Source organism: Gymnogyps californianus, chromosome 3, assembly GCF_018139145.2.
Source record: "Gymnogyps californianus isolate 813 chromosome 3, ASM1813914v2, whole genome shotgun sequence".
Lineage (NCBI taxonomy): Eukaryota > Metazoa > Chordata > Aves > Accipitriformes > Cathartidae > Gymnogyps > Gymnogyps californianus.
The window spans coordinates 57,018,936-57,033,420 of NC_059473.1; the positions used below are offsets into that span (position 1 = coordinate 57,018,936).

The following is a 14,485-nucleotide window of genomic DNA, read 5'->3' on the forward strand; positions in this document are numbered from 1 at the left end:
CCCACACTGCTGGCAAAGGGTGCCTTTATTGTGCAATCGGCACCCAGAGGTACCGTGGGGGCTGCATGCCAGCCAGGCACTCTCCAAGACCTCCCCCTCTGGTCTGGTGAAACAGGTGGGCAGGGGCTACAGCCCCTTTCTGTACAAGAGAGTCATACTGTGAGACCTGCTACAGCCAGAACAAAGAATACACACAAACAACAGTGTAAACTCCATATTCCTTTACTCTTACAGTGGGTGATGTGCTTCACTTACACTCTTCAATATCATATTCTGAAATTTGACTGCAAGTTCCTAGAATAAAGACTGCATATTTTAATCAAAATGCAAATTTACCTTTCATCCAGATGTTTTTCTGCAGGTTTTAATCCTAAAGTGGACCTGTTGACATTTAGTTTTCACTGGCAGACTAACACAGGTAAATCTCTGTATTAGCTTGCAGCAAGAAACATTTCTTAAGCAACTCAGAAAGCTAGAACTTGGGTTATTTTTCTTGTCATGAGACTGAGACCAAAAATAACAAATTGACAAAGCTCTATAGCAGGCCAAGTGCAATACAGAAAGCAGCAATATCTTATGGAGGTAATTCAACTAAGCATACAAAAATGTAACTGGGCTTAAGGAAAACTGAATTTTCTCTTAGTTTTCCAATTGACTATTGGGGGAGCTAGCAACACACTATCTCATTGCACCTCTATCTGTAAAATGGTGATAACAATCTAGACTTCCTTTTGAAGTACTTTAAGAATCTGTTGATGAAAAGCATAGGATAAGAACTGAGCTTTATAATTATTATTAATATGTATTAAACTTGGATTGGATACACATTTCTCAGAATTGCATCAACCTAAGAACAGACTCACAAAGGATTATACTTCAACCATTCCCTTTGCGGGAATGATTTTTCCCATTCCATCCTTTATTCCCTTGGCAGTACTTTGGGACTAGACTCTGAAACAATGACCCACCTAAGAAACACTACAACAGGTCTCACCAACACTCATTATTCTTTGTGTAAGCTCACACTACTCAAGTGCTAACTTTGAGGTCCTGGCCTTTTACCTGTCTGTGAGAAAGCTGCTCTTTCAAGCTCAAATGCCCGAGCTCCGGAGAGGTCAACGTGGCTTGGGCTTGCTCCAGAGCAGCCTGCAGGGCTCGCAGCTCAACTTCAAATTTCTTCATGTCCTGTAACACAACACATTTGATTCAGGGATAAATAAGAAAAAAAAATAAAAAAATCACTATAAATATATCTGTCTGGATTTTGTAGCTATGTCCCTTATATACAGTGCCAAAACTAATTCACAGTTTTAACAATGAATTTTAAATGTTTAAAATATTGGATAAAAATACCAGTCATATGACAGTCTAGAAAAAGAGGTCTCAAAGCCAGAGTTATTATTTTAAAGTACTTCCTCAATCTCAAATACAGCATGTACTTTATAAAGCTAATTTCATAAAGTTCGAGGCCTGTCCTGGTTTCGGCTAGGACAGAGTTAATTTTCTTCCTAGTAGCTGGTATAGTGCTGTGTTTTGGATTTAGTAGGAAAAGAATGTTGATAACACACCGATGTTTTTAGTTGTTGCTAAGTAGTGTTTATACTAAGTCAAGGATTTTTCAGCTTCTCGTGCCCAGGCAGCAAGAAGGCTGGAGGGGCACAAGAAGCTGGGAGGGGACACCATCAGGACAGCTGACCCAAATTGGCCAAAGAGCTATTCCATACCATATGACATCATGCCCAGTATATAAACTGGGGGGAGTTAACTGGGAGGGGGATCGCGGCTCGGGAACTAACTGGGCATCGGTCAACGAGTGGTGAGCAATTGCATTGTGCACCACTTACTTTGTATAGTTTAATTCTTTTAGTATTGCTATTGTCATATTATTATTATTATCATTATCATTGTTTTTCATTCCTTTCTGTCCTATTAAACTGTCTTTATCTCAACTCACGAGTTTTTTTCCTGATTCTCTCCCCCATCCCAGGGGTGGGGGGCAGTGAGCAAGCGGCTGCGTGGTGCTTAGCTGCCGGCTGGGGTTAAACCACGACAAGGCCTAGAAAGGAACTCAAGATGTCCTCTAGTCACCTTCCTGTAATAAGACAGGACATAACTGGCTTAATTTTACAGACTGTTGTTAAAGACCACCAGCAGTGGAGTCCCACTTATCTCTATAGACAACATACTCCACTATTTCAGCACTCTTTTTTTGTAGAAAGCTTTTTCCTGAAGGTCTGACATGAAGTTATCTTTTGTTGCAATTTCAATCCTTTACTTACTATCCCATTAACAACAGACATGAAGAACAAATTATTTTTATTCTCTCTGAATACATCATAGGTTAGGATAATCCTTTTTCATGCATCTTTCTACAAATTTATACACATATCACCATCATTACTATCCTCTGTTCTTTCTCCAGTCGGTCCACATCTTTCTTCAAGTGCAAAACTGGACACAGCTGAAACCTCACTAGTGACCAATAGGTAGAACAAAAGGACTACTTCACATACCTTACAATTATATACTTTATTTTCTGCATGGTGTTTGGATTTTTACAATGATGCGACATTGTTCACTCATTTTTCCATGATCCGCATTATTAAACTTAAGACCTTTCAACAGGGTGCGTCAAGCCAGTAGTTCCTCATTCAGAGGAACACACGCTTGGTTCTTCCTGTCTAAATGTAACAGTTTGCCCCTGTCTCTGTTGAACAGCAGCCTAGTTTTTTTCAGGTAGTTCCTGTACATTTGCTGTTGTCTAAGCATCCCAAAAGCCATGATCTCTGAACCACCGTTCAACTCATTAATGAAAATATTGAATAGTACCAGATCCAAGGGAGAACCCTGCAAAACCCTACTTGATGCATCCCTCCTTCTGGGCTGTGAACCATTGATAATTACACACCAGGTAAGTTTTCTAGCCAGCTTTAAAACTACCTATTGTATTTTCAACTAGATAAGCTTATTAACTTTGTTAATAACAATATCATGTGAAACATTATTAAAATCAAGATATATGACATACTGTACATTTATATACAAATCTATTGCTTTCACATTAAATTGGACACTTTTGATACAATTTTCTTTCTTCATAAATCTATGTTGGCATCTATTCATCTCCATGTTTTCTTATAAGAATTTACAAATAGTTTATTCAATTGTTCCAATATTTCTCCGAGAACTGAAGCTAGTAAGTTTCACTTCTACTATGCTTACTTGTATGCAAATCTCTGGTTTGTTCCATGAAAAATTAAAAAAAAAAAAAAAAAAAAGCCTTCAGCTCATAAACTGTTGTTTACTGATTTGTGCTTTTGTAATGAAGTCTTCTTCAAAACCTCTCTGTTACACTGTTACAGCTGCTGCAGCATTTCTGTTATGTCCTATAAATGTCGTGAAATAAGAGTCAAATGTGGAGAAGGACCATTTTTAACCTTAGCTGCAATTATCCTAAGAATTGGTGATAGTCTATTCTCTTAGGTGCCTTTAGGTATTTTCCTATTTAGTAGTGTGTAACTGTAGCAGGTGACAGCAGAATAACCCCTATAAATATACTAATTATACCATTCCAATATTCATTTTTTCCTGAATTATTGTATCACTTTAAAAAAAAAAAAAAAAAAAAAAAGGTAAAATTTCTTGCCCTGAAGGTAAGAGCAAGTAGAAAAGACTTCTGTGCTTTTCCCTGTGTCTTGCACCAGTTTACCACGCCCTCAGGCATTGCATAGGCATAACATACATTTACATTAACAATAAACCCATACAAAATAGCTGCACATGTCAGGGACATGAAAAAGCACGTTCATTCTTTTCATTGCACTCCCTTGTAGAGGTAGGTCTTACATTATGGAATCCTGGTCTGGTCCAGTACTGATCTGAATTAATAGATAGCAGGCTTTAGATATCTTTTAAGAGAAAAAATAATGGAAATGGCACAGTATAAGTGCCAACACAGACACTTTTGAAGTATCTAAACACAGGTGCTCAGTGCCATTTGAGACACACCATGATCCTCAATATATCCATCCAGAATGGGTGGATATGACAGAACCTGCAGGAACCTTGTCCCCATCTGGAACAGCACCTGAAGGCAGCATCTCAAACGGCGCAAGATATCTAACTTTAGACAACACAGTCATGCCCTTTATAGACCACAGATAATCTGCACTGCTAATAGTCTCAGAAACATGATGCACACACCACCCTAGCTGTCAGCTAGCATTAGAAAAACTGCTTTCATATACCTTGGCAGCATCTTGGAGATTTGGTAGCCGCACTTTGATAACTTGCTGTAATTCCTCTGTCCGCCGCCCCAGTTCCAGCACTTGCTGTGACATTCCTTCAGTACAGTATACACTTGCCAGATATTCAATCCTCTCACTCATGGCCTCAAGATCACCATGAATCTCTCCAGACTCATCAAGCATAGTCTAGACGGAGATATGAACAAACTGAATGCCAGAGTTGAGCTTCAGATTAAACATATCTTTAAGTATATTCCTGTTCTGCAAACTCCTCAATTTATACACATCTGTAAGCATATGATTAGAGTTCTACTGATTTCCTGTAAGGCTTAGGCAATGTGCTTAATTCTGAGTCTATGCTGAAGTGCTTCAGCTTATGGAGACTGGGAAACAAAAGAGTAAGTCATGAAGCTTCAGCAGCTGTACTTACCAACATGTTCATTTTAGTGTTCTGCTATACACACTTGCCTGTAAAAATATAATATACACAATCTATGGGTAGGATTTGTTCTGGAAACCTGATATAACTAATAGGAAGCAGCAGAAAGCACTTGGCTGCAGTGTTATAGCAGGGCAGTAGTCATTAATACTGCCTAAAAAATGGCTACCAAAGTGTTCTGTGGGATGGCATTGGTTAAGCCCGTATCCTCATCAACTTTTGAAGCAGGGAAAAAGCCATAGCAAAAACAGACCAGAAGTGCTATCTCCCAGCTACCCTCAGGATGAATTGCCTGGAGGTTCCTATTCAGAATAAGAAGGCGTGATATACTACGTTGCCCCAATGTAAGTGAATGCAGCTGACAATTAACTAATGTATATATAAAAAACATAATTAATGCAGTCTTATTTTGGCATTAGTGAGACATGAACATCTTATGATGCTTTGATTTGTTTCACATGGTCATGTAACACCGGGCAAGCTTGAACCTTATCAAACTGCTCCACTGATCCCACGCTTACACATTGCACACACAGACACACACAGAACAAATTGCGCTGTCACAGGGACAGCAAATCATTCTGATGTGAGATGTTCAGGAAGCAACTAGAAGAAACTCATCCATTGGGTATCAGTCTGAGAACATTTGGTGCGAAACTCATCAGATGAGAACAAAGGCCATTCCAATTTAGTGTAAAGGAGAAAGAAAAAAAAAAACCAAACTGAAAATTGTGTTTGGTTAACTAAAATTTTAGAGGAATATTAGCTGCAACGAGGTACTCAGTGTGACAGAATCACAACGTATAGACAATTCAATCAAAAGCTACTATGAAGCCAATGTACTTGAGTAAATATAGAGATCAACTTTGAATCATGTAGTTTTATTCAACAATATATCTTAATTTCAATCTTCAAAACAATTGTCCAAAACAAACTAATCATCTTTAAGATTTGGGGGAACAGTCAAAGAAACCTAGCATTTTAAGACTTTTTTTTCCTCAAGGAAAGAAGGCAAAAAAGTTGTAGGAAATAAAACTTCACTGCTTAGAAAATAACTTCTTTTATACACTGTTCTTTAAATTTCATAGCTCATATAATCACCTGGTAGGCTTTAAACTGATCACGAAGCTGAGAGGAAGAATTCCATGTTATACTACCATGCACTAGGATATTTGCTTTCTCGATCCATTTCAATATGAACTCCAGCATCTCATTGTATTCTTCCAAGTGTGAAGCAGCCTGGATATAAAAGAAAAATCCACTTAAGCCTAAGATGTAATTCTGTACAGTTCTTAGAAATTGATAAAATTAATTTTATTTCATTTACTGTTTTCAACTTGGGGATCATTTTAACAATTTTTCCTTACTGTTGAATATAATTTAATTACTTCTGTATTTATGGAGTTAAAATAGATCTGCTTTCACTAACGAGCATATCTATTTCAGGGGAAAAAAGGCACTATAAGAATGTAAGTCACACTGGGAGAGTGCACTGATGCTCAAATATATCCCTAGAGGGTACCCTTCCTGCATATATTTCAACCTCACACCTAAGTTCCAAAATACCTTCTTGCTCAGTTTGTGGCTCACTGCAAGCCTCCTTTATGTCTTTCCTTATTTTTCTTTCTCTTTCCATGTCTTCCCCAAATCACCTTTTTTTAAAACCTGCTTTGTCCACTCAGTCTGTCATATTTCCAAAAAGAGAAATGTTGCACTTATTTCAAAACACAGGACAAAAGCTCTGCTTTCTGATTCATCCAATTTCTATTTAGCAAAGTACTCTTTAGTTCCAATTTTTTTCTCACTTAGCAGGAATAATTTCACTGATTTTCATGCATTTGTCCTGTATGAAGGATGGATCAAATCCTAGGTGACTGAACTGTATTTGCATGCAGTTTGCCTTACCTATCATTTTTTATGATAGGAAGTGGATTTCTTGGTGCTGAACAAAAATATCCTAATGGTTAAATCCCTTCACCAAGTACCTTTGACTGAACTCTTATTTTGACAGTAATTTTCTACCTCTTTTTAAAAAACAATTTTCTGGAGGAAACTGAAAAGAATATAATGAAATAGTTATCTTTTTCAAGCCTTACAGAAGCTTCTTTACGCATGCAGAAAAGAGAACTCATAATTTGTCAGGGTATTGATGGCAGAAGCATAGAAAATCCATTTCTTTGCTTTTAGCTAGACTTTTTTGGGATAACAACAATTAGCAAAAAAATACATAAGAAAGTTTCAGGCACTTTGAATCACAGGGAAAGCATCTTTATGAATGCTGAAACATTGCATAAACATTATGCATTATCAGGGCCATTGTATCTAGGCTTTTATATTGAATATACAAATTATATTCACCCTCTATAGATTGTGACTAGAGCAAAACAATTTTTTTCTTTGTTTTTTTTTGTAACGCTGCAAATATAGGTAACAATGATAAGACAGAGGCCCTGGAAAGTACAATGAGATACTATTTCCTGGCATGCTACTGTTTGTGAGAAGGTCTATAATCTCTTCAGGGCACCAGAGGAACCAACCAGCAGATGATTCATGGAAGAGGATGTTAAAGCAGCATCACAGAATTATTCCACCCTCCTGAGCTGACCCATCTGTGCCTCTCTTTGAGGTGTGATGCAAGCCCTGACTAATAATAGGCAGATGTGGCAAGGAATGCCCCTTCTTGAATAACTACAGGAAAATAAATTAGAAGTTTGCATGCTCCTTCTGCTTCTGAAAGGAAACAGCAGAAAGGATTTGAGATCATACCTGACTGAGCTTGGCTGCTCTGTACTCAGCCTGCCGTATGGTCTGTTGGTGCAATGCAGTGAGTTTCCCTATCCTGTTAGCCAGCTGCTTAGCCAGCGGTACGTTCTGCTCTGCAAAGTCCTGAACTGATGCATCTAATTCCAACAGCTTTATATTGCAGCTGTCCAACTCTTCACCGAGGATCTAGACAGAAAAACAAGAAAATCAGTGATCCAGGAAGTGTTAGCTTTCTGGTTGATTATTTCTAGTCCAACTTGCAACTTTTATACCCTGTCCAAAGTCTCCATAGCTTGTTCCATTTTTATTCTGGCTGGAAACCAACAATGCTTGTCTAAGCAGGAAGGCAGAACAGCAGGATGTTTGGTCATCTCTTAAATGTGTGCCATTACTCTTTCTTCTCTGACTTCCTGGCTGAAATGCATAACCGTTTTCCCTACCATAGCAAAAGACTGAGTCACTTCAGAGTGACATTAACTGTTCCTGGCCATCCTTCTGTGTTTGTTTTTGAAATGAATAGTCAGCACACATTGCCATGACAAGGATTTTTAGTTATTGGAAAGGGGCTTCGTTTCGTTGCTGTCTCAAAATATACCCTTACAAACTCAGAAATATGTAATTACTCGTTAATGCATTATGAAAACTTTCATTTTCATTTGAAACTTGTATTTTCATAGCTTGATCTTGACACAGGAGCAGTCTGGATCATGCTAGACTGTTTCAATAGAAGCAGATTTTAAAATCAATTTTTCTTATCATAGTTACAAAGTTTCTGAAAAGTTTAAAAAGGAAAACTAAAAGGTTTTCCATGTTTCTCATGGATTGATAACACACTTATAGGCTACAGTTTCTTGAGGAGGGGGTATTGGGGTTTTTTTGTATTTGGTTTTTATACCTAAGGTGTTAACGATTCATTGTTTTTGTAATATAAATAAAACAAGTCTCATCAAACACTCTAGCCCCTTTCCAATTATTTTTAGAAATTTAAATTGCAATCATCAGACAAAAATTGATTCAGAACACTGCTTTAGCTACAGGTGCTTCAAGAAGTTACTTCAAACTCTTCAGGTTAGGGCTGTCCTGGCAGACACACCTTAGAGTGTAAGTTATGATCAATGGTTATAATAAAAAAATATTATTCCATGAACTTAGTGACATAACTGTCTACATGTAGACATAAAGACATGTTGAATTACTCATCTAAATACAAAGACACACGAATTTCAGGCAGGCATAAATAAATGTCTCTACTATAGAAACGATGCAGAATTTATATGCTGTTTAGAAGTGAGGGAAGGATCCATTTGAATTGGGTCACATTGATTTAAACAGATTTTTATGGTTTTTTTCCACAATCAGTTTCAATGTTAATATAAAAACATTTACTGCTGTAATCAAAGCCAACCCAATCTCAGGAGTATCAGCTGAGCGCTGACATAAATGCAGTTGAGGGAACTTTACCAAATCGCCCGTGAGAGTTTTCATCTGTGCAACACCGGAAAGCACATTTCTCTGGCTTTCTGCTTAATTATTGGAATCAAGGAGATACACCAAATTTAAAGGGATATATTTCAGTGACACCTCCTGCAAAGCAAATGGTACTTTGGAGCATATTTAGAGCAACTCATGAAAATAAACAGGTAATTTTTGACATACCAGACATGCCAAATCTTCTCCTATTTGGTATGCTTTGCTTACTTTCTGACAGTAACTTGGTGAAGTTTATCTTTGACTAGTTAAAAAAACCAAACTAAACCAAAAAAACCCCCACCCTCAACCAACCCCTCCGCCCAAATCCCATACTCTCATATAATAATCCTAACTTGGCCATTACACCTCAGTACAGATGAGCTTTTCTGAGTGTGGTACATACCTAAGATTAAGAAAACCTACAAAAAGAACCAAGAGTCCTTTGCATTACCCTTAACAGCACCAGTAGTACTTTACCTCATCATTGCTCCAAATGACACGAGATAGACTACTGGCTAAGTAAAATTCTATTTATCGCAAGTAAAGGTGTACTGTAAAGAATGGTCTTTTCAGTACAGACTGGGACAAGGAGCAGTTTGGGAGCCTCTTAGGCTTTCCCAGATTGCAGTCATACTCATTATTTAGAGGGAACAGCATAACTTTGTCCATCTAACTTGCTTTTACTCTCACTCTCAGCTACTTCCTCCAAGTTCTGTTACTCACTCAAGTCCCTGTATGGGCTAGTTTGCAAAGAATATAATTAAAAAAATCTCATCTGTCAACCCTTATTGCTGTCCATTCTTCTGTTGAACTACATTAAAAAAATGTGTCATGCAAGTCTTCACAAATACAACTTTGGTATGAAGTGAGTGTCCCAATCCAGAAGAATTTATGGTGTAACCAAATATGGGAAGCCTTGTCTTACCTTTTGTTCAAGTTTAGCTTGTGCTATATCATTTGTTTTCTTTTTCAGTTTGGAAAGAATGACATTTAGCTCATTTGCTATCCCCTGGATTTTCTGACCAAACTCTTGATTCAATGTTTTGATCTGCTGAGTTTCTCTTTCTTTGGTTTGAATCTGTCAACAACAAGAATTAAATTCAGTAACCAGAAATCTCTCCTCCTGAAAGGAAATTAACGTTCATTTAACTTACTTTTATTTAAAGGAAGAAGGTAACAAAACTACTCTACTTTGTCATAGTTTGACCACACTTGGATACTGTATTTCACTGTTATAAAGTCTAAAGAAGGGCTATAGATCTGTAATGCATTTATCTACTATGCTTTACCTGATCCTGTACAGTTACAAGGGCCAGCCCAACTTCTGCTAAATGAAGAGAGAGTTCAGAAGGCAAAATGGTATAAAGCCCCAAGTACTTATTCTGTTGTTGTTCAGCCATTTTTTCAACAGCCTGGCGATGAGTAGTTACTTCACCAAGGAGAGACTAATGACAGAAAAACAGTATTGTTAAGAACAATGGGAAAAATGTGTCTGTGTGTACTTAGCAAATGCAGACATTACATGCAGTTTGCAACAAAGCTAACTGCTTTAAAATTTTTAATTAGTTCATTAAAAAGAATTTTATCTTGGGATTCCCTGGATTCTCATTTATGACTGTCTGTCTAGTTCTCTGTTCCTGTGTGACCACACGTATATAGAAAATGTCAAGTTTTCACCGCCTCCAGTGAAATGAGTTTATTTTATGTTGTTGCTTCCCTCCCCACCCCAAACTGCTGAGATAGAAAAGAGATGTCACATTCTGTCTGTTCACATTCTATAGTTCCCCCAGATTTTAGATGAGAGGAGGAAAAATTACTACACAATATGCTAGCACGTAAAATTGCATAAATGCAAATACTTAAATATATCTTACATATCTTTAAAATAAGGTATTACAGTCCATCAGCTACTTCATGCTTTATGAATTTGTCTAGTGGCTTACTCAAAAACTAATGAATATTGTCTAATTTGAATTCATGGTGGTTTTGAACTGATTAACACTCACTAACAGATTACAACGAAGATAAACATTGTAATTTAGAAACTGACAAATTTGATATACCTGCAACTCCTGAAGTTGAGTATCCACTTCTACATCAGGGCTTAATAAATATTCTTTTGTTTCCTGGATCCAGGACTTCACAATATTAATCTCTGCTTCAACCTCCTCACGCTCTTTCAGCTCCTGTTTCACCATCTTCACACCTTTTTTCACTTTCTGTTGCATACTTCAGAAACAAAGAAACAATAACTATTTGTGACAAATTAAGCAATGTCCAAAAACATTGCTTTGTCAAAAAATGAATAATAAAGATAATGATTGATAGCCCCATATCCAGAGTAATAAAAAGTGGGGCAGTGTTGCAACACGTTACTAAAGCAGCACACTTAAATTTCTCATGTTCATTCTTCTGTTCATTCCTTTTAATTAGCAGTTTTATGTATTTTGACATCGAGCACACAATTCTTTTGAAGAAATGCAAATGTTTACTATAGAGACACCTACATCTGAGCTCGTCACCACAAACTGCCCTTATTGTCAGTGGAGGAAGCAGGCAATTTTAGGGCATGATTTAGGATGATTCATCATCATTCTAAAAGAAACTTCTAAAATAGGTCAAAAAACTGCATCTTAGACCTGTCTATTCCTCACCACTCATTAGAGAGCAAGAATTAACTAGTTCAGATGCAGGTATCTATAATCTAAAATAACATGAGATAAATTCCACCCCTATTGCTGGGATGTGCATTGGCAGAATACCTAGGATAAGGCATGGATCAAACATCTGAACACCATTTTTGATCCAGGGACCTATCTCCACACTTCCACTAAGACAGAATTTCTGCACTTTCCTCAAGAACTTGGATCTCCTGTAAAAAACAGAACCTTTTTCAGACGACAGCTCTATGAAAGACCTACAGGATTACTTGTAGCTCTTATGTACATGTCATGGATCTTACTTTGATATTCCCATATTTGATTTATGTTTGTATAACCTTTCATAGGTGAATCATGCCTCATTTACATGAGCATGAGATCATCACAGACCTTATTTCTTAGAAACCAATTCTAAGGGAAGAATAGAATTACAGAAGTGCTGATATCTACACATTTTCTACAGGGATTGCTATTCTACTGTAATCAGTTATGCATGCACACAATGAACTTTGCACAGGCCAAGTGCAAGGTTTACAGTTTTTTCATTCTCTGTCTCTCTCCCTCTTCCCACTGTGGAGATCCAGTTAACAGCATCTTAGTGCAGTTATGAGGTGGATATGAGTCCTGAAACTTAGCCATAAAACTTCCTGTTTTATACATGACAGGGAAACATTTTAGATTTAGATAAACATTTATATAACCACAGGGTGAAATGTTAAGATATGTTTCATTGCATATGCACTAAATTCCCCTGTAAGTTTCATAGGATACCTACTTTAGGTACCTAAGTGCTTCCAACATGGGAAACAAAGCGACAAACTAATCTAAAAACTTAGCCTGCAAAAAGATAAAAGGTCACTGTTAATGGTGAGATGCAATGGAAGTGTTTAAAATCAGTTATAACTTTAATGTAGTTTATACAGCTCTTACAGAAGTTACTATTATTATGCAAGGCAAGAAGTACATATTCTAAAATGCATACTTCTGCTGATGGAAATAAAAAATAATGGTTAAAACTTATTTCAAATTTAATTTAAGATACTTTAAAATTAAACTGTTACTTATTTTAAATAAAATAACTAATATTTATTTTGAGCATGGTAATTGTTAATGATAACAAAAATGATACATGAATTCTTATTAATGAATTGTAAGGTACCATTTTTCTAGTGAATCTTTTAAAATATTGCCTTACTTGTGGCATCGATCTTGCATTGCTTTGATTTCTTGCATGACTGGTAGTTCCTCCTGAGACGAAGGCTTTATTTCCACATCCTGAAGCATGCTGACAGCGTGCTGTTTGAGCAGGCCCAAAGATGACAGCTGGTGCTCCACCTCCAGAAGAAAACCACTGTGGTAATCCAGGAGTTCCAGGAGCTCCGTCTTGGATGCCTTTTCCACTGAGCTTTCTGGTAAGCGACCTTGTAGCTGATCTATTGCTATGGTGGCTTTCTGAATCTATGGAAAGAGATGCAGTCTTGGCAATAATGGAATGAAAAAGAAGCTAGTAGAATTGATACCAAAAGGTGCTAAACCCAGTGCTGTACATTTAGATGCTGTAAAACAGTTGTGGTATAGGGCTTGTGCAGCACTCTTTATAGCAGATACAAACCTATGCTCTAATGTGCTAGATCTAGCTAGCTAGCCCTAGCTCTTCACAGTGGACTAGGACTTGCTAAGGGACTTTTTTGTCAAGTGATGAGTGGCTCCTCATATTTTTTAGCATTTATTATCTTTATTGCCATAGGACCTAGAGCTTTACTCCAGTGCAGACCTGTACTTGGCATAAGTCATACATTTAACAAAGAGTTTATCCCCATTCTCAGAGAACCTGCAATCTGAGCATAAAATAATGGACGACAGATAAAAAGAGTTAGGTAGGATATAAGGGAAAAAAAAAAGAGAGACATGATCGGTGAGCAGTGACAGGCAATAATATCACTGCATAAACTTAGAAATAGCGACTTCATACTCTTCAGGGGGAAATAAAAAAGGGGCGGGGGGGGGGGGGGGGGAGAGGTTGACTTAATCTAGAACAGACCACCTGGGGAAGGGAAACATAGAGGATAAGATTCTGAAGAACCACCAGAAACCAAAACAACTCTGTATTTACTATACATGTATGCATACAGAAGGAAAGTGCAAACCTTGGAGGCAGTGGCTCTAAACCTAGGTCTTCCATAGCTCTTTTTTTCTATGACCTGAGAAAAATCAGTTATTCCTCTATCAGCTTTCTCTACCATAAGATGATTAATAAGGCAGTACAGTGAGTGAAAACCTATGCACAGTTAACAAAGGAGGGTTTACCAAGACCAGAAGTTACCTTATCATTAAAGCCCTTCCATTCCTGCACTGCATCTTCCAAAATTTTCTCTTGCTCTTGGGCTACATTCCGGAGCCGTGTCCAGCGCTGCCAAACTGTTGTCATGGATCTACTTATAGTTGCCTTACTGGCATCATTGCTAACTTTTTCCAGCTGTGAAGCCTTTTCTTCTAGGGCTGTGATCTTCTCATGGAAAGAATTTACTACAGACACAAGAGTCTGAAAAGGCAAAAATAAGCACTGTTTTCCTCTTTTACAACACAACCCATAACTATTCAACACACTTGCAAGCAGATGAGCCACTTCCATCCACTGCAGACAAAGAGGAGGTACTCTATGCTGAGTAAGGTGGTTAGGTCTCACTTTATTTTTCATACGCAATATATTAGCTACAGCTACTTGAAGGACCTGGTCCAAAATGCAACTCTCTGGAAGCAGCAGAAATCTGGTATAATCAGATTTTCTATTCCTTGCTAGCCCCTCAAAAGGGATGCAAATGAGTATTCAGGACCCTTCTCATAGGAAAGACTAACTTCTATCAGAGTCTAAAAATGAAAGAAGCAATTCAGGTGTTTAAGCATAC

The 14,485-nt window shown here is 37.5% G+C and overlaps 1 protein-coding gene across 1 annotated transcript in view; it reads right to left on the reverse strand.

The window, feature by feature from the left end:
* SYNE1 (spectrin repeat containing nuclear envelope protein 1) overlaps positions 1–14,485 on the reverse strand; it is a 261,240-nt gene that overhangs the window by 111,387 nt on the left and 135,368 nt on the right. Inside the window, 9 exon segments of the mRNA XM_050895131.1 lie at positions 1,063–1,185; positions 4,248–4,433; positions 5,788–5,925; positions 7,453–7,635; positions 9,845–9,997; positions 10,209–10,364; positions 10,983–11,148; positions 12,775–13,037; positions 13,903–14,121. Of these exon segments, the coding sequence (XP_050751088.1) occupies positions 1,063–1,185; positions 4,248–4,433; positions 5,788–5,925; positions 7,453–7,635; positions 9,845–9,997; positions 10,209–10,364; positions 10,983–11,148; positions 12,775–13,037; positions 13,903–14,121 (1,587 nt within the window).